The 19,825-nt window shown below is 46.3% G+C and overlaps 1 protein-coding gene across 4 annotated transcripts in view; it reads right to left on the reverse strand.

The window, feature by feature from the left end:
- Window positions 1-1,565: 1,565 nt before the first annotated feature.
- The window catches only part of ksr2 (kinase suppressor of ras 2), a 56,994-nt gene continuing 38,734 nt past the window's right edge, over window positions 1,566-19,825 (reverse strand). For 3 of the 4 annotated variants that reach the window (XM_040196402.2, XM_078086152.1, XM_040196401.2), the window contains 8 exons: window positions 19,334-19,403; window positions 16,093-16,141; window positions 14,605-14,966; window positions 12,468-12,564; window positions 12,259-12,392; window positions 11,435-11,569; window positions 10,125-10,254; window positions 6,583-9,388 (listed from right to left, as the gene is read on the reverse strand). In XM_040196402.2, coding sequence (XP_040052336.1) covers window positions 9,242-9,388; window positions 10,125-10,254; window positions 11,435-11,569; window positions 12,259-12,392; window positions 12,468-12,564; window positions 14,605-14,966; window positions 16,093-16,141; window positions 19,334-19,403 — 1,124 coding nt within the window. In that variant the 3' untranslated portion in view covers window positions 6,583-9,241. Of the gene's footprint in view, window positions 1,877-6,582; window positions 9,389-10,124; window positions 10,255-11,434; window positions 11,570-12,258; window positions 12,393-12,467; window positions 12,565-14,604; window positions 14,967-16,092; window positions 16,142-19,333; window positions 19,404-19,825 lie in introns of those variants that run through there. The other variant, XM_078086151.1, reaches the window with a different exon arrangement.

Below are 19,825 nucleotides of genomic sequence, written 5' to 3' on the forward strand. Positions count from 1 at the left end.
TTAGCTGGAGATTTGATATTTTGGATGGAAATTCCTCAGAGAAAAAAAAAAGTGTATATTAATGGAGGTATTTTAACGTTGGGCCGGCGGGTGCAGCGTTTTGGGACTTCATTTCGTCTCCCTCACTCACTGCGAGGACAATAATTTGCCATTCCAGACAAATAAATTGCCGTGCGGATTTCTAAGTTAGCGGCGCATGTAATGGAATCAATTTAACTGTGATGTTCTCTTTGGGAGGTTTGATTCCCTCCACCCGGCATCTGATAGCGCTCCGTCTTCTCCAGAGATGCTGGTTTTCAGAGTATAAAGTAGACCGGAGATAAACGGCTCCGTTTCAGTCAAACAATCTCCCTCTGTAGAGAAAAACAAACTCAGCGACTGACTCTCAGGTACACGGGTAACACAAAAACCACGGTTCATCGGGAGCAGATACTTAAAACAACCAAAACGGTTTGCATTCAGAAAAAAAAAAAGGATCAAATAAAAGTAAAGAATCCCTTTTTCTTTAATACCAGCTGCTGCTGAAGTGCCCTTGGACAAGGCACTTGACCTCCTGACTGCACAGACACAGCAGCTCAGTGGCCAGTAGAAGAAGCTGTGAAACATTCCCAGTGTTGTCGTCTGGTTAACCCTGCCCTCTAGCAACCACTCTGCCTGTGCAAACTCCTTTTCCCAATCGGCCGCCCTCTGCAGACCGAAGCCATTCCCTTTTTATTTGGCTGGAATTGCATTGCAGCGGGCGACTCGGCAAATAGGACGAGTCTGATTGCGTCGTGAGAAAATGAACCTACTTCTCACTTGATTAATGACGACGGAAAAACCAAAAAAAGTTCATGGTCTCAATCAGCAGTTTCATGCATGTGCCAAACTTTTTCAAAGCCCTTTGGTTTTAAGAACAACGCGGGTTTTGTGTTTTAACTGAATCATCATTAACACACTCGTTGAAAGAGGCAGATACTGAAAGATTGCCGAATTATGTGCCAAAACTGCTGTTGACATTCATGTGATTTCTAGGAGGCAGGGTTACATGTGGAGGTCTGGGACTATTTATTTTGGTTCCAGGTGCACTTTACGAAAACAAAAAGCAGCGGTGCAGCTACCACAGCAATACAAAACGTGACGCACAATGGCCATGCTTTGCCCTCCATAAAAATCTGCATTTTTCACAACTTTAAAGTTTTTAGATGATCCAAAAGATAAAACGTCGCTCTCTGTGTTCAAACAAATGTTTTGTGACGGAACCTGAAACGAGTTTTCTGCTCGAATCGTCCTCAGTCGACCTCGTGGAGACGCGTAGCGTTCAAATCGACTTCAAAATGTGCTCAAATGACTCCTTTTTGCATAATTTGCACACTCCCGATGTCGCATCCACAGTTTTCTCGGTCATGAAAATTTCCCTCCGGGGCTCCGTTTAAAAAAAAAAAAAGCAGAGGATGATATGTTGCACAATCACGGTATCAAAAAAAACAAAAAAAACACGTTTTGCAGCTTTGGGTGACTTGCGGCGTGGCGTGAGCGGTGCTGTGCGCGTGTGGAGTTTCCCCAACAGGAGGAGTAGGCGGGTGTTTTTTTTTTGGGGGGGGGGGGGGGCTTCAGGCATAGAGCGGAGAAAGGCCTCTCTGTTTCAAAGTCCGCGGCGCGTTTGTTCACCCGCTCCGGCAGCAGTGGCGGGCCGCCACCGACCGCTAAAGGGTCCAACCGAAAACATGTATGCGTCAGAGCTGGAGCGAGAAGAAAGAGCGGGAAAGGTGTGCGCGTGGGGGGGGGGGGGGTTTGGAGCAGGGTGGGTGGTGTCGGCCCCGTCGGAGCAGATGTGAGCCGAGCTGAGGGCGAGCTTCACGCGAGGACACAGTCCCGTCGATGCCTCCGTTACAGCCTGGAGGAGGAAGGGGGAGGGAAGCAGAAAACAGCATTAAGGTGGGGGTGTAGGGGTGTGGGGGTGGGGGGGGGGGCGTCTTGACACACGGCCCTGCAGGGAGGCGCTCTGCTAGCGGCCTGCGACGCGCCACGCGGCTACGACTAAACACGCGTTGGCCAATCCAAGCGGCGAGGAGAAATGAAACCATGAATCGATTGTTTGAAGATGTCGTGAATCTGGTACTTGTTGTTGCATTTGGACATAAAATGATTCTATAGTCAAACGGCGTGAAAAGCCTTAAGAAAGTCCCTCAAAAGAGTTTTTTTTTCTCAGGAAGTTTCTCATAAATAAAACGATATCTTCATGTGTTGATGGCCCTTGTTAGAATAGCGTTGGCTAAGAAAGAACCAATTACACATCCACCCATCTCCCACAAACGTCCCCACACAAACTCCACCTTCAGTCACGTTTTAAGGGATTTATTGTTACTTTTGGAGCGATGTTTAACACACTTACCTGGTCGGGTCTAGTATAAACCATAGTGTGGGTGTTTTTTAAACATGTTTTGTGCTTCACTGGTGGAGGTTTCGGTGGGTGGGGCTCAGTCAGGCACTAGGATGAGCAACCGAAACGTAGCAACATTTCAATCGGGATCTCATGACAGACGCGGGCGGGTTCTTTAAGCGAAGCTGAAGAGACCAAGCTCCTGGACTCGCCGCTAGTTGCCTGGCAACTTGGTAGTGCTGAAAAGACACACCAGGTGTGACTGGTTGGTATGTGAGTGTCACAGGTGCCGGGTGACAGATTTCTTTCCTCTGAACAGAAGCTGTTCCCCCTCTTCTTCTCGCTGTCTCTAAACTATTTGTTCGGATGACGTTTTGAATATATAACCAACCCTTAAGTAGCTTTTTTTAATCCCTGCTGGACAACTCGCTTCTTTTTTTTTATCGCTGGCGCCGTTTATTTGTATCGTGCAACAAGTAAATCCCTCAAAGCGAACGAGCAGACATCTCCTCTAAACTAATGAACTAAAGCCAGGAATGCTTATCTTTTCAATGGGGACCTTCACTAAAAATAATTTGAATTTTCCCGTTTGTGTGACATCGGCAAATCGACGGATGGTGTTCACACACCACAGAGAAACAAAATTGCACGTATCAAAAGCATGTCAAATATTCAACAGCTCGACTGACTTTAAAATTCTCGTCGCATCTCGGCGGGTTCTGACCGCACATTGTGTGCCAGATGGGCCGGCACGGGGGCCTGCTGCAGGGGAAGACGGGGTCGCATCCTCCACCCGCTCGGGCGTTATGTAAGGTTTATTTTTGGGACGTACAGTTCAAACCAGTGTGGGTTCGCTAAGTGGTTGACAGCCAGTCGACCGCTCTCAAGGCTCTCGAGCGCCGAGTGGAATCGGCACAGTTTGACCGAGGGAAACTTCTTCTTCTCCTCCTCCTCCTCCTCCTCAACGTGTCGGACGGGCCGCCTCGCCGGGCTGACAATCACTCGCCCAGCGAGACGTTGCCACGCGGTTTGACGAGCGAGAGCATTTCTGGCGCCGGTGTTGGATTTATTTGCTAATGCCAATTTGAGCCAACAGCTGCGTGGGATTTATTGTGGTGTATTTACAGGTGTTGCCAGCGTGTTTCTTAACCTCCAGGCTTTGGGCCGTTTAAGCTGAACCCGTAGGACGTCCTCTCTGTGTAGTGCTTATGATCCCTCTCTCTCTCTCTCTCTCTCTCTGTCTGTCTTCCAAGCCTCTGCTTTAATCCAATATATCTGCGGCATAATAAGCCAGGTGGGTATTTTTAAATGAATAGAGAGAACCCCACAGTCCTCATGTGGCACAGCTAATCTGCTGCTCTAAATTGGCTTTTTTCGAAGACATTTGCGGCGTGCGTTTTTTTTGTTTTTGCAGACATGCATCGTGTTTGTGAAGGCTGATCCGATTAGCCTCGTGGATCTAATCGAGGTCTGCGAGGACGCGGAAACTCCCCTTGGACTCTCACGTCCGCCATGCGTGATGATTGACGAGCACTGGGAGTTACTCGCTGGTAGGACCACATTTTTGTTTCTGCGCACCTTGCACAGCTTTACAGGGCATCTGTGGGGGGGGGGGCAGCAAACAGAGCATCATAAGGTGAAAACGTGAGTCGCATCGATGGCAGGCGGATTAGGAAAACTTGATGCCCATGCGACCGTTTTGTCCCACTGGCCAAACGTGGTACTGCAACAAACCAAAAGTTCACCAATATGTATAATAGTAAACAAGGTCATTTTCTCGTTCTATCCAATCAGATTTACATTTGCAACCAGCGGGGTCGCCCCCTGATGGCGATTAGAGAGAATGCAAGTTTGAGGCGCATCTACAAGCGTGACAGGTTGCAGGTCAGACGGACATCCGGTCATTGAAGCTAGTAAGCTCGCAAGTTGGCTCATAATATTAATAATAATAGTATTACATTGAGCTTCACGTTGTGCGGGATTTAGTTCCAAACTAACAAACTCGGTTTCCATGTGTTCAGATTCAGTTTTCGATGCAATTATTCAAGTCAAACTACTAAAATATAAAGGATTGAAAGTGAGACTAATGTTTGAAGAGAACTGGTTGTTTTGAGCGAATATGCATCAACGGCATGTAAGTGAAACAAATGTGCATGAAGCAACACAAAAAATAGCTTTCTGTCGCATTATGAATGGTAAACGAGTTCAATAAGTGTCAAGACGTAACAAAATATGTCTTTCAAAAGTCTCCACACAGGCTTGTGTCTGAAAGTGTTGGTAGGATGATGGAAGGACGACTAAACTAAAGAGACTATTGCTGTTTTGTGTGTTGGTGATGTCATCTTTGTGTGTCCTCTCAGTGAGCGTTACCTAGACTCCTTCACTAATCAGTGCCCAGGACACACCCGCTGGAGGACATGCGAGACACGCCGGCTAACTCTCTCTCCCTGATTGATTGTGTCCTTTACGCCCTTTTCGTGGCCGATGTTCCACACAAACGGAAACATTTCACTGAAATCAATAACCAAGCGGATACTAGAACACCGTTAATGTTGGCGAGGAGGGCAGGCAAAGGAAGAACGGCGACCTCTCGCACCCCAATTAAGCAACTTCACATGTGGAACATGAGAACATGATGTCTTTATAACGACAACGCAGCCACTGGGAGCAATGCATGCTGGTCATCTAATCGACAATTTGAACGATTGGTCCATGTGAAAGTTTAAACCACGTTTTTTTAAAGGTGAATCGTTTTTGTTTTCTTGTTTTTTTGAACACAGCACCAATAAAACTAATTAAATTAAATTATTAGATTAAATGAAAAATGGTGAAGATGAATAAAGTATCACAGAAAGAAAGAAAACTAAAAAAAACTAACGGTGACAAAGAAAGAAATATGGTCTCAATGAATTGTTAGTTATTCGTTATTTTTCAACATCAAATGTTGTACATTTTGTACTTTTTATATCCTTTTAACATTTTTTTACCTTTTATAAACCCAGTCGATAAATGTAATATCTGTTTACATCTCGAATCCCAACGTTTTTTATATCAGTTCTTTTGCACCGAGGTTTTCACACTTTTAAGAAGCTCGGCGGGAACCAAGCGTTCACGCTCCGACGGGCTGCGGACTCCCCGCGATTGGCCGGTGTGGATTCTCTACGCCTGGATGGCCGAGGTCGGACTTCACAGGTGGAGGTGGAGAAGAAAAAGGAGGAGGAGGGCTGTGCAGACGGGTAGAGCTCTCACCTATTCATCTACTTCCTAATCTTTCCATGTTCCCGCCTCATGCACCCAATAACTCACCGCCTCTCTTCCACCAGCGACTCAAGGATTGCACACGCGCACACACACACACACACACACACACACACTTGTCTCTAGTCCGGCTCGTTCACAGGGGAGTCGAGACTAATGAAAGACCAAAATATACACCCGAAAATGTTCTTCTTTACCTTTCCTTGGTGCATACATAGACTGCGTGCAATTTTCATTATGCAGAAAGCATCGCGGTGCAGGTCGATGTTTGCCGTAAATGGGGTCTGGGGATCGCTTTTCTTAACAGCACCTTTTGGGGCATTAGCCAAAGAAGCAGATGGAAATGAAAGTTTCGTTAAATTTGTATGCAGTTTGTATTCCTTTTATTTATTTAAAGAGGAAGCCCTTGGGAGCCCTGGTGGGAGCCACTGTGGGGAGGATTGTGTTAAAAAGTTACCAACCAAACTGTTTATCTCTTACAAAGTTACATTTCCACTGCGCATCATCTGGTTTTCGGGGGATGTGCACTTGCATCCTGCTCTCAATAAGATGAACTAATGGTTGTCTTTGCGACGTTGCCGCCTTTAGGTCATCCCGCCGCTGAGCTCGCGTCATGGGTGTCATGGAAACAGGAAGCCGGGGGAGAAGAAGTAGACGAACCCGTTAACTTCGAATAAAGGCGTCTGTAACCGCGGCCTCAACGCGACGGTTTGATCAGCCGAAGATGTTTTGCGAGGGGAAGATTTTCTATTTCCTGCTACGTCGTTGAGTTTCTCTCATGGTGACTGCAGCTAATAGAGAGTAAATGAGTACAAAACTCTTAATTAAAATAGCTAGTTAGTTGGCACCGACTCAACACTACATTTGCTCTTTAAGGACGTATAAAAGAAAATTGAACCAAAGTAAAATATGGATAAATGTTGACTGAGGTAAAAGATGACATAAAAGAAACAGAAAACGTCCAAAATGAAAACATCTTTTTATTGTTATACACTTTGTAAAGGATGAGTGCAAATAAAAGAGCCTGTGAATCAAAATCTACTCATCACGAAGCCATGGACCATAAGGCATCATGAAATACAAGCTCTTTGGAGCTAACGTCTACAATACAAGGACGGAATCAAGGAAAAGAAACAACACAGCATCAATGCTTATGCAATTCGGAGGAAATGGAGGAAAAGAAATTCAAATGAACAGAAAACAGAAACAACGGAAAAAACACAACACAATTTGTACATTCAAAATAAAGAAGTCCACAAATTCACAAGGAATATTGATATTATCGCAAGTGACGATAAAACATAGTCTACAATCTCTTATGTACACTTGGCACTAATGTTAAATCTTTGATTGTTGTCCAGTCAGGTCGTCGTCTGGCATGTGCACAACTATTTAAATGCTAGTCTAATCTTTTATATGATCCATAAATACCTGAAACAATCATCCAAACAAAGCCGCTGAAAAGTTCTGCAAAGCCTGACGTAAAACTTCATTAGGTATCGAGATCAAACTGCTCAATAGACAACGGTTCATCAGAAAAATGCTCACATAACGTTTTATATATATATTTTGCAGAAGGATTTTTTTTTTCATAACAAGAATCAATCTTTGATCGTCCTTCTCATGCACTTTAAAGTTGTAAACAGTACAAATATAAATGATCCACTTACAATATTTGAATCCCAGCATTTCCAAAATAGACAGACAGACTCCAAAAAACAGCAGCAGATTGTTTGTATGCATTCTCCAACACGGGCAGATGTGTATATGATGAGGTGGGAAATGTGTATTTACCATGATTGGATTGTCTCCATGTTTTCCACCGGATCTCCAGTGATTCAGGATCACGTGGCTGATTCGCAATTTCATTAAAACGCACGATTAAAATATATTGTGATGTATAGTGCGAAGTAGAAAAGTGGCCTGGGGGAGGGAGGGGGCAGGGGGGGGGGGGGCATCTGATATGTCTTTTCTAAAATGTTAAAGGGAAAGATTTAAGTTACTTACTAAAAGGGTCAGTGTTTCTCGGCAGTGTTAACACTCTTCTCTCACACATCTTTACATTTTCCTCTGTCAATTTAAGGTGAAAATGCAAAAAATCTGAATAAAAAAAGCTAATGCGAGGTAAAGTCAGCTTTTGCTCAAATATTACGTAAAAAAGTGGAATTTAACACTTGATCAGATTTGAGTTACGCCGTGCGGTCGCTGCAACCTTCTCTTATTTTCTTTTGATTCCCCAAGAGGCAGGTGATCATTAATCGTCATCGCCTGCACGACACGGTCTGGTTTTTGGGCTGCGACTCAACAAACTGTTTTTTTCTTTACAACCGTACAGCTTTGGCTAATTTACAACATGCACATGGTGTTATTCGCCAAATCCTCCAATTAACGATACAAATGTGGCTAATGGAGGCAAACTCAATCAATGAGCAAATTCCCTTCTTCCTCATCTCTAACAATAGCTTAGAATTTGAGCTAAATGTTAAACCGAGTTGTCAGTAGTTTTGCCTTCATCGTTACTCTCGACTTTCTCCGGTTAGTTACACACTCGATGGAATTCACTCCATCTTTAGTGGTCCGACAGTCACATCATTTACTTGTGTGCATCCAAATCCTTCCCAGACCCATTAGCAACGGGACGGAATAAAATAACTGAAATGAATGACTACACAATCGTTTTAGATTTAGTATCCGTCTCTTTTGTGTTCTGTATTAATCTGCAGCTATTTAAAAGGAATATTCAACATTTGTTCCTGGTAAATGGGGGCTCAGTGACAGCGTTTCTGAAGGGTAATTGGTTCCTCAGCGTTTCACGGCGTACATTTCAGTGTCAGCGATTTCACAGAACAGCATCGGGTGAGGGGGGTCCTGGTGTGACACCTTCCCCCCCCCGCCTTCACACCCCCTCCCCCCCAAAAGGCCATCGTTCAAGCGACTCGCTTATGTTCACAGACAATATTCGAAAGCACACGTTGAAAAGAACTCTCTTTTCGACGTCAAAGAACGATGCCGACGCGTCCCACAAACGGGGACGCCGGCTTCTTCACATTCAAGTGGTGCAGTGTCAATAAGAGGACATTTTTCTCACGGTTGAATAAAGCTTTTTGTACAGACAGCCACACATGAGAGACCATGAGGTAAAACTGACGGAATGCTCTACACAGTCGACAGACATAAGGAATGGAAATAAGACGATGCTGTGAAAATATACAATGTGCAAAAGCAAGACATGAAGGAGAGGGGGGGGGTTGACATTTGTTCTCAAACACGTGCTTTTTCTTTTCTTCTAAAGTCCAGAATGATGCGATCAGTCGTAAGTTACAAGCAAGGTACATCCAGGAAATAAATGAAAGATCGTGAAGGTCGAGTCAATAGTGAAAGATAAGAGGGGAAAAATATCCAAAGAAAACAAACAAAGAAAATATGAGTCCCGACTGCTTTGGGAAGCTCGGCCGGTCCGTACACACACATGCCAACGTCCCATTAAGTACACACAGCACGGGCAGTTTTCATCACTGGGCTGGCTTTTGGATTCAGTGCATTCGTTAAGGAGGAGGTCGGTTATGGCGGCGGTTTATTTACTTGTTAATTTCCTCTTTGAGTTGTTAGTGTCCCTATAGCTCATTTGACATACTCAGCTGACTTCCAGAAGTGCCCCGGGTGGGAAAGGCGACGATTCCGTTTCGGCAACTTTTCCAGCAAATCGACCAGCTTGGAGAAGCTGGGCCGCTCTTCCTGCTGGTACGCCCAGCACAGGAGCAGGATGTCCTGCAAGGGATGCACAGACAAGAGCCCCTGTAGCCGCTTGGCCATAACATACATCCCTAAAACGTGTATTTAGACTTTCTTAAAAGCTTTGCAAGAAGAGGCGACCGGGGCGAATGACGACGTCGTTGTGCAGCAAGAAAAACATCCTTAGTCCTCAAAGTGACAGCAGCTAAACCCAAATATCCGAAGCACGCGGTGAGTGTCCTAAGCGAAGGGTTTTCACTTGGATTGAGTGCAGTGACTCATCAGGGGGTGCAGGGAGTGCAGGGACTCTTTTAGTACGCGGCCCCTAATGTTTGCCGGTGACCTTCACAACCTTGCATCCACTCAGGAGACTCTGCATGCGGAATGAACGGCGGTTGGAAGGAAAGGCCAATGCCCTCCTGGGGGGACAGGTGCGGTTGTCGTGGGGGGGGGGTGGGGGGAGCAAAGTGACTGAAAAGCGCTGATCCAACACGCTTTGTTACTCTAAGTACGCGATTTGATGGCAGTTTTTTAATGAGCTGAAATCCATTCATGAACTAATATATTTTATTACCACTAGCAACATTTAATAAACAACTCTTTAATTAGACAGTGAATTATCTTCAAAAAAGCCTTATGACCATTACTGGCTAAAATGTTCCTTTGTTCCTGGGGATCCGGACCGTTAAAAGCAATAATCAACATCCATTCAGTGGATTTCAGTCGAGGATTCAGCACCATTGGACTGCAGTTGGAAGCAAAGGGCCCTTACCGATATCTCCTTCCCCATGCCCGTTTGGGACAGGTTGGGCTTCATCCCGCTGCCGATCTGCCATATGATCACCTCCGCCGGCTGACTCTTGTAAGGCCACTCGCGTGCGTGTAACTCGTACCAGACGGTGCTGTGAGGAGCAGAGGAGCAGAGGAGCGGTCAGCGGGTCGTCCGCCGGGGAGAGAATCGCGCCGCGGCTCGAAAAACACACGCGTGCGTGGAGGGTTCGCGGCGACAAACACCGCCAGGGGCGAGAGAGCGGCACGCCTTTAAAAATGAGCGGTTTTCATTCTGCTCCGACACGTCGAGTTTGAGTAGCATAAAAATAGCTCCTAGCCAGGTGTAGAGGGGGTGGGGGGGGGGGATATGAATATGCAGGACGTCCTTTGGGGTCACCTCCAGGTAACTCGAGAGGTAAGAGAGCAGCTGGACGTGGTGGGCCGGCGCTTCACTCCAGAAGCCCCATATGGGAGACAAACTAAAAATGCAATTATTTATTATCTTCCACCGAATTCATTTGAAGTTAATGGAATGCTCTCGTTGCCAACAGCGTGCACAAGGCAGGTGGAATCAACGCCTTCCCAAGTTTTGTAGCACTCGGAGCAAAAACGATGCGTCCCGTTTTCTGAATATCAAATCGTGGACTGGTCAGGTTGAGGCGTGGTTGTAGTGAAAATTGAAAAGGCGGAAGTGCGTCGTGTTACGCAGATAATGAATCCTCCTCAGGCGGAAGCAGGAAGCTTCCTCCTCTGCTGCTCGGTTAGCCAATCAGAGGCAGAGGACGGCTTTTCTAGCCTTCACTGCGGCGGCACGCCGGACATAAAACCGACTCCATCAACCCCCCGTGCAGCCGAATGAGCCTCTCCGGTTGCATTTCAATGCCTACTTGTGTGCCCCTTGACTCCCCACATCTCCATCATTCCCAAGGGTCCACAAACGGGATACGTGCCAAGTCAGGGGGCTTCGCTGTTCCAGGCATAAGTGGCGTCTCTTGTCCAAATCAGATATCATTTCAGCAATTAAGTTTTTGCATTTTAAATCCTTCTCTCGTTAAATGGACAGAAGTTGGATATCTAAACTCTGACAATAACGCAAAGTAAAATTGTCATTGAGACGATCGGGGATTGTTACATTATTGGAAATCTATAATGAGATCTTAAAAAAACAAGTTAATGAGAGCCGCCTCTTCACTAAAAGTTTAAGGACGTTCTGTGAAAGAAGAAAACTATTTAATGAATTCACGCAAACATTCGGGGGTTTGCAAAGCCCCTCCTCGGCGTCGTCTGGACAAACAGGTAGACGACACCTACCCGAATGCAAAGACGTCTGACTGTTTGGAGAAGGGGAGCTTGTCCTCCTCGGTGTCCGGAGAGAGCTGCTGGATTATTTCGGGGGCCAGGTGACACAGCCAGCCATTGGGGATCCGCAGCTTGTCTTCTCTCCGGCTGCAGGAGGAGAGTTTTTAATGAAACGTCAGAGAAAACTTTGGGGTTCTACAGAGACTTTCGAGGGGCGCCCCGTCTGCGATCTCTGCTACAGACGAGAGACGATGTCCGTGTCTGAATGAATGAACGCGTTTATTAGTCCAAAGTTACGGGGAATTGTTAAGCAAAAATATACGTGCACGTTGACAAGAGCTGCACCATTAATTATCCTATTATTTGTTTCCAACCCTGGACTGGTGTTTGTGTAACTATTGCGTTGACCTCCTGGGGTCTTGTTGTCATGGCGATGCCGCCAGGTAAACAACTTTACAACATGTTAATTAGTGGGTGGATTTTTAAAAACTTTTAATAAAGCTATTGAATATATATCACATGTTCAAAAAATAATAAGTGGGCCGTGACATTGTGCATCGTTTTAACATCTTTCCAACTTTTTAAACGCAAAATACAACTGGTACTGAAGCCAATTCAGCAAAGTAATCTGCCAATTAGCAAAATATTCCTGCTGCTCCAAGAGATGTAGGAGATTTAATAAATGTAACATTGTATTCAGTTGAAACCTTTTAGACGCCTGTGATTTAGACAGACTCAATGCCTCACGCATCGCGATACACACTGAGATGGATGCTATTTGCTGCCACGTTTACCCAAAACCGCTCTAACGAAACTCCTCTACCGCCACAATTCACCTGCCAGCCTGCAGAACCCCGGATATGGTGAAGAGTCCAAAGTCGGTGATGACGATCTTGCCGTTGTCATAAAACACGTTCTTGGACTTCATGTCTTTGTGTAAGATCCCCTTAGCGTGGAGGTAGCCCATCCCCTGGGGACGGACAGACGGACAGATGTGACTCCTCTGTAATAGGAAGTGCTCTGCAGAAGCTCTGAGTGGTTTTACCTTGACCATCTCCTGCGCGATCTGCCTGGTCTTGTTGACGTCCAGGACAACCTTGGCGTCCCGCACCACAGAATAAAGGGTCCTCCCTTTGCACAAGCTGAGGAAGGCGACAAAGGGCAAGATTTAAAGTCGCGGATTTGACTGAAACACGTCTCATCACTCAGGTCGACCCCTGGGATCACATTCTGCTTTGAGCGGATTAATGGGACTCAACCCGAGTCCCGTCCAGAGGTCCTGTAGATTGATGTGATCATTTTCACATCTCGAATGAACAATGAACTTCATTGAGGTATCGCTGCTGGCTCGGCGAGCGGCAAAGACAACGAGGGGGAAATGCCTCATTGTTGCCGTGCATAATTCAACGAGGACCACCAGCGTAGAAACGCTTCTTTCTTTTACATCTCAAACCATATGAGAGGAGACACGTAATGAAACAGGACCCACGTACTACAGAAGCTGTTCATTCTTCACCAGATGTTCTCTTAATCTGTTAGACGTTGCAGCCCCAGAACGCAAGTGTGAAGGTGTGTGTCAGCGACTTCTGAGAACGCCGGCGTTCTGTCGGGGGGCCGAGGCCGTTTAACACGGTGCCGCGCCGAGGTGGTGTGATATTCCTTGAAGAGGGGGGCCGTCACAGAGGCGTATAAATAGACCCCCACCCCCCCCCCAACGCTTCGCACCTGAAGCCCTCTACCCCGACTGCGCCACACGGGTCACCGACAAAGCCCGCGGAGCCGCCCGGTTCACATGCATATTCATGGCGGCCTCCTCGGGCTCCGTTCGGCGCGTTGGCCCCGCCGCTTTTCCCGTGCACGCGGAGTCTCTCGTGGCGGCAATTACCGCGCTGCCCGAAAGCGAACGCAAGGTGCAAACGCGTAAGACACAGAGGCGGCGGTTTGTGATGAGGCCGCCTCGCTGGAACCTCATAGCGCTTATTAGCCGTGGGAAAATTAACGCCGGCGATGACCCGGCAAAAATCGATCCGCCGCCACTGGTGACAAATGAAACGATCGATATTTACGCTTTTACTAATGCAGCCTAAAAGAAAAAGAAACTCAATAAACCAAATGTAATGTTACACGTTTGCCCTTCAGGCTGCTCGAGTGTGAGGAACTTTTTTTAAATAGTGTGACAGCAGAAGCAGAGCCACCTGTTGGAGGTCATTTTCTGTCCCTCTGACCAATCAGGATGTTCTGTCCGCTCCCCTGCGCTCATGACCATTTCAGCTGGAATAAACAATCGGATCCCAATCAGTCAGCTTGTGTTTTCAATATAAACAGCCGCAGTGAATGTGATGGAAGTCGGGCAGGGAGATTGTCTTTGTTCTCTTAACGGAGAACAAAACGCATTTACAAGAGAAACAAAAAAACGGGGAAATTATCATTTTCTTTTTTGTTCACAGCCTGTGTGGATGACAGCGGCGGACGGCCGGAGATCCAAATAATTTCCTTTTGAACGTTATTAGCTGGAGCTTTTCCTCGTGATGTTCCTTCACAAAAGCACAACCCTGTTTCCTTTGTTACAAACTCCCCAAGAACTGGGAACATTAACCTGTGAAATAATTGTACAATGTGAGAGACTTCATTCTAACTGTGATGGGGACGGGGGGGGACGCTCAATTTGAAAATACCAATGTGGATATATTTGCTCATGTTGCGCTGTAAAAGTTTTGACATGTTTTATACACTTCAATCATTTCGATAAATGGCTCCTATTCTTTGTGATATCAGAATAAATCACCGGTGTATTTTTTTTTGCCTTTTCCCTGGACAGATTCCACAGAATGTTCTTCCGCTGAAGCACGTCATCTGTTCAATTGAAAGAGTATCACCAAAAAAATGAAATCAGTATGAAAACCAACATGTGCTGGTTCGCTTGGTGTGTTGCCCCCCGGACACCAATGTCACGGCAATTAATTAAGGAGTTTCTTAGAATATATAACTTCATTTACAACCCCTGTGCAGTTTACACAAGTCAGTTAAGTCATCGGGGGCGAATATTATCCCGATCGTTTAAAATCCCTCCTTTAAAGACGGAGTATTAAGAGGCAGCCCGTCCGTCGCAGCTCCGTGACTCCTGCGTTTCCTGCGTGTTCAAAAATACGTGGACCGTGGACAGTTGTCCCGCCTGTCCTCACCTGGTGATGATCGCCAGGTGCGGCGGGCTCATGCAGGCGCCCATGAACAGCACCACGTTCTCGTGGCGGGTGTTGCGGTAGGCCATGACCTCCCGCTTGAAGGCCTTGAGCTGGTCCTCGTTGTCGCGCTCGATGTCGATCAGGCGGATGGCCACCTCGCCGTGCCAGCGTCCGTGGAAAACTTTGCCAAAGCGCCCCTTGCCGATCATCTCGCCGATCTCCAGCTGCTCGATGGGGATGTCCCACTCCTGCAGGAAGATGCTGGTCTGGCTGGCCTTGCGCGGGAAGTTTCGGGCCGACAGGAGCGACAGGTTCATCTCCTCGAACTCGTCGCCGGAGTCCTCGTCGTTGCACTCCTCGTTCTGGGGAGAATCAAAGCCGGTCGGCGCGTTCGCATGAAGATGCTCTTATCCGACATGAGGAGTGTTCAAACATTCTACCAGGCGGTCAAATGCTTTTATTCTAAGGATTGCAATGTGCCGAATGTATAAAATAAATATATATTATATTTTTACAGTATTCTTTATGTGTTCATTCATTTTAGTCAATTTCTAAGCCAAACATTACACGGCAACTTCTTTCACCTGCATATTTATGCACTGAGAATCAGAATAGAATTTAGTGATTCATCTGAATTATCACGATTTTGGCTCCGGTTTTGGCTTTGCTCTCCACATAGTGAACATACGGCTCCAGGTTGTTCTGACCCCCCCCGGATTTTTTTCACCGGCTGTCTGTCAGAAGGTTGCTGACAGGTGAGGTCAGTCCGACGGGCCTGTGGACATTTAATCCTGTGACGGAGGATTCCTTGGGTGGCGCGTTTGAAGCGGAGGGGGGGAGGGGCTTCAAACAGCTCCAGTGATCGGTTGGAGATCAGCGTGAGGAGGGAGGGGGGGGGGGACTTTCAGGCAGCCTTTCTGTGCTGGCCTTCTCAAAGCTGTTTAAATCCTAAATAGACTCATTTTTATTTATTAAAAAAAAAGCTACTCATACTTTTATGTGGCCTCTATTAAATAATTTTCATCAAGTTGTGCGCTTTTGAAATACTGATGGCGGTTGAGGCCATTACCAATAAATAAAAAATAGAGTTATAGATTGGGAAAACAGCCACGGGGAAAAACTGACTTATTTATTCTGATTTGATTTTACCGCTGGAGAGAAAATTACCTATTCAAAGATGTCCGCTGGAATATTATTCAAGGCAATCTGCATCATATTTCCTCGAGATTCATCATCGTTAATGCAAAGACGTCTCTTTCTTCCTGTTGCTATTGCGACTTTCTTTCGCACGAGGTACCCGGAGGCTCCTCAGGCGGCCGAGGCAAATTATGCAAAGAGGGGCGGGCAAACGTAATTTGTCTTCATTTTGCGATCACAAGCCATTTCACTCCGATACTACGAGAGGTAACAGAATGCATGAGGACATTCACATCCACATGCGTGCAAAAGCACCACGGGTCACACTTGAGGATGGAAGGAAGGACTCACATCGGATGTAGGCTCAACTTCGATTTGAAGTAGAGGGTTTGCATCGCTCCTGAAACCAAGAAGAAGCAAATCCATTAGACAACAACGTAAATACAGAAAGCCACTTAATAGTTGGACGCGTTGTTATTTTGCAAAATTGATCAGGTTTGTTCACTTAGATTGGTTATAGTGTTTCTCATATAAATCATTTTGAACACGGCTGCGGATTTTGTTGATTAAATCCATTTTTTCAGTAATATTTTTATATCCAGATTGAAATGGATGGAGTTACTTTTATTCTGTAAAACTGGTGCAAAATTTACTGACTGCATTTAGTTCTCAATTACACACGGTTATTTTACGGCGTGAACTTTAAATCGCACGTGTGACTTGAGCCCCCATTAATTTCTGACCCCGGCGAGCACGCGTCTGCCCACGCCTCCACGGGCGCCATCGACGCGACGCAAACGCAACTCCACTTCACCCTCCCTCCCCTCGGCCCCTCGGCCCACCTCTCGCAACCTCTTCTGTGGTCACATCAACGCATCGCGGAGCGATCCGGGGACTACGCGTGAGGCGGTGCATAAAATGACGCGGCCCGTCATTTTGTGGGGGGGGGGGGGGGGGGGGGGCACTTCCAGCGGCTCCGTCTCCGCTCTAATGAGGGGCGCCTGCCGGGTGAGATGGGCCCTCGTTAACCCTCGGGGTGAGGCCATTAAGGGCCAAAGGAACCTACCAGCTGCCACTGCAGGAGCACACAAAGATGTGGGGGGGAAGGAGGGACGATGGATTTAATTAAATCAGAGGAATGTGGGTTTCATAACGGCGATAATGTATTCGCAGCGGCCAAAGGGCAGCCGGAGGAACGAGGGAGCGAGGGAGTGAGAAATGGGGAAATTGTCCATTTAGAGAAATAGTAATGAGCTGAAACTCAGTCACAGTACGGTGGAAGATATTTGTTCATGATCTTATTTACATGTTTACCACAGCGTGAGAGTCTTTGTGAAGATATGTAGACTGGTCCTAGTGGGGGCATGTCGCCACTGGCTATATTTATTTACCGGTACTGTTAAAAAAAAGGCTTTTTTATAGGATGAAAATATCTACAAATCAGTGTGTGGAATTCTTTACAGTTTCACGAGCACTATGATACCCCAGTTCATCCCTGACAGGCGAAAGGATTTATACTAAAGAAAAAGACCAACGAGTGAATTCAAGCCTTTAGATGTCTGACTGGAATTCACCTGTAAACACAAAACATATGTTACGAGCAGAAAGCGAAACGCTGCTCCACAGCGACGGAACCAGAGGGAAGGTAATTCTCAACCCCCCCCCTACCCTTTCTGCCCCAGGAAATGATTGCCTAATCAATAACCTGGCATTCATAGCCGCACGACTTATCCAATATCTGTGGGGGACTTGAAGAAAAACATTTTTTATGGATTCTTTGCCCCTTTGATGAAAATGTCTGTTACTTTCTGGTCCCTTTGGGATGCAGAGCTACAAAATAAATGAAGAAAACAACAGTGCATATCGACTAATTATCACCCCGTGTCATAGGTAATTGATTTAACACTCACTATCGACTTGTTTTGCGAGTCCGGGCCCGACGATGTGTCAGCTCATAGACTGTTTCGTTCAATGGCGTTTTTCAGACGCTAAAACCTTGTTCCATAGATCCCAAAAGGTATTTAAATGAACGACTTCCTTAAAGGGGACATATCGTGAAAACGTTTTCCACCATTCCACAAGCTGCTAATGCACAAATTTCAATATATATATATCCAGATGGATCGCATGAGACAAATACGCTTTTTTCAACATTTGACCCTGGAGATCAATTTAACAGATGGTCCATTTGAATAAAAGCAAGAAATGGAAATAAACTTGATGATCAACAATGACAGTGTTAAGGGTTAAACACCAAGGAAACAATAACTATTTAAAACACAGAATACACACGAAATCTGCCCAACAATGCAACCAAAGATCAAGGTTTGATTTCTTAAAAAACAAACCTGCAGTGAATTCAGAAGAGAGTTCCAAACGGTGCAGAATAGAGAGAGAGAATAGTGGCAAAACGTTGCCATGAACAGCGGACAACCCTTTGCGTAGGGACCTGTCAATCCTAATGTAGCCCCGCCCTGAACATACCTTGCTTTATCATGTGTTCTATTTAACAATGTAAATGGACTCATGTTCTCAGCGTGCACTGTGGTGATAAATCAAAGGAGAAACAGGGACATTTCCTCGTGGATTTGTGCTTCTTCTCAGTGACGGTTGCCGTCTTGATAGAACCGACCCTCGTGGTAAAAAACGAGGTGAAGACCTTCAGAGGTCGCCCGGTACTTATTTAACTCCTCCTCGATCATTACCCCCTCAAGGTGTGTATATATATCCACATTTATACGTTTTATTTTCTCACTCCAATGGTGGCACATGCTTGTCTAATCACCCCCACATGGGTGACGGTGGCCTTTATGACACACTGTGTCTCATTCGCATATAATCTGAGCGCATAGAAAATGTTCTGACATCACAGTGATTATGTAAATGAATGTTAGCGAGATCTAAACCAACTCCCCTCTGTTCCAACACATATTGAGCCCACTAGGATTTTTGCATGACATAATCTAGTGTCCTATATTTTCTTTGGATTCTCATTATTTCCAGATGTTGCTTTTGATTATTATTTTTTTTTATCTCAAAGCTGGCAGTTAGAGCCCCACGTCCTTTGCCATAATTTAAAATATACACCATCAGCCTTTCTCTCGCTAAGACCATTTCACAACCAGGTTGAAGTATATTTAGTAACATTATTTGCTGTCGATAAAATCAATAAAAGAAACATGGCCATTGCCATCCGCCTATAGATAAAGGTTCTCTTGCCCTGTTTCTTATGATAGATTGAGATCCTGATCTAATTGTGTGTCCACTGGCTTCCTCAAAGAGCCACTGGAGATGCAGCTGGCATCCCAAGCGTAGCGTGAACTGAAGGCCATGCTAACATTAGCCTCCGAGTATTCCTCATGTTGGCTCTCGCATTGAAATTGTCACCCAAATATCTGCGCTCCAATAAGTTTGACTTGGCCCCCCCTGACCAGCGGCCACGGCGAGGAGGAGACGAGGACGGAGGACGCTGGGGAGCGCGTCGACGAGAGGAGGATGGCGGAGAGGGACCGGTGACCGTCAAGAGAGAACGTCTCTGATGGGAGAACGGGGGTTTTCCGTTGAATTGCTTCTGTAAGAAGAAGCTGCTCACCCTGGTTCAGAGAGGACCGGGTGCAGGATGACCTGCGGCGCTCGGCTCGGAGGGGCCTCTGGAGCGACATCTGAGGAGAAAAATAATGAAAATCAGGGGTAGGCAGAGCATTTATACCAATTAATAATATATATAATAATGTTAATAATGTTAATTCAGCAAGCGGTCGTGTTTCACCACGTTGTTACGCAGCACGTAAAGGCAGCGGCGTTTATTCAGCCGGTTAAAACAGACAGACAGCGTGTGTGTGTGTGTGTGTGTGTGTGTGTCTGCGTGTGCGCGCTACAATCGTGCAACCACTCCAGGTTGCTTTGGCCTTTAATGAGCCGGCAAATGAGCAAAGCCGGCGCGGTACCAGCGGGGAGGTTTGGCCGTGGACTAATGATTAGGAGGCCCGAGTGAGACGAGCGCGCAGTGGGCGGAGGGTCTCCGTGTAGGGGTGGAGTGGGGGGGGGGAGGTGGGGGTGGGCATCACCGACATCAAAGGAGCCC

This window comes from Gasterosteus aculeatus, chromosome 13 (genome assembly GCF_964276395.1).
Source record: "Gasterosteus aculeatus chromosome 13, fGasAcu3.hap1.1, whole genome shotgun sequence".
Lineage (NCBI taxonomy): Eukaryota > Metazoa > Chordata > Actinopteri > Perciformes > Gasterosteidae > Gasterosteus > Gasterosteus aculeatus.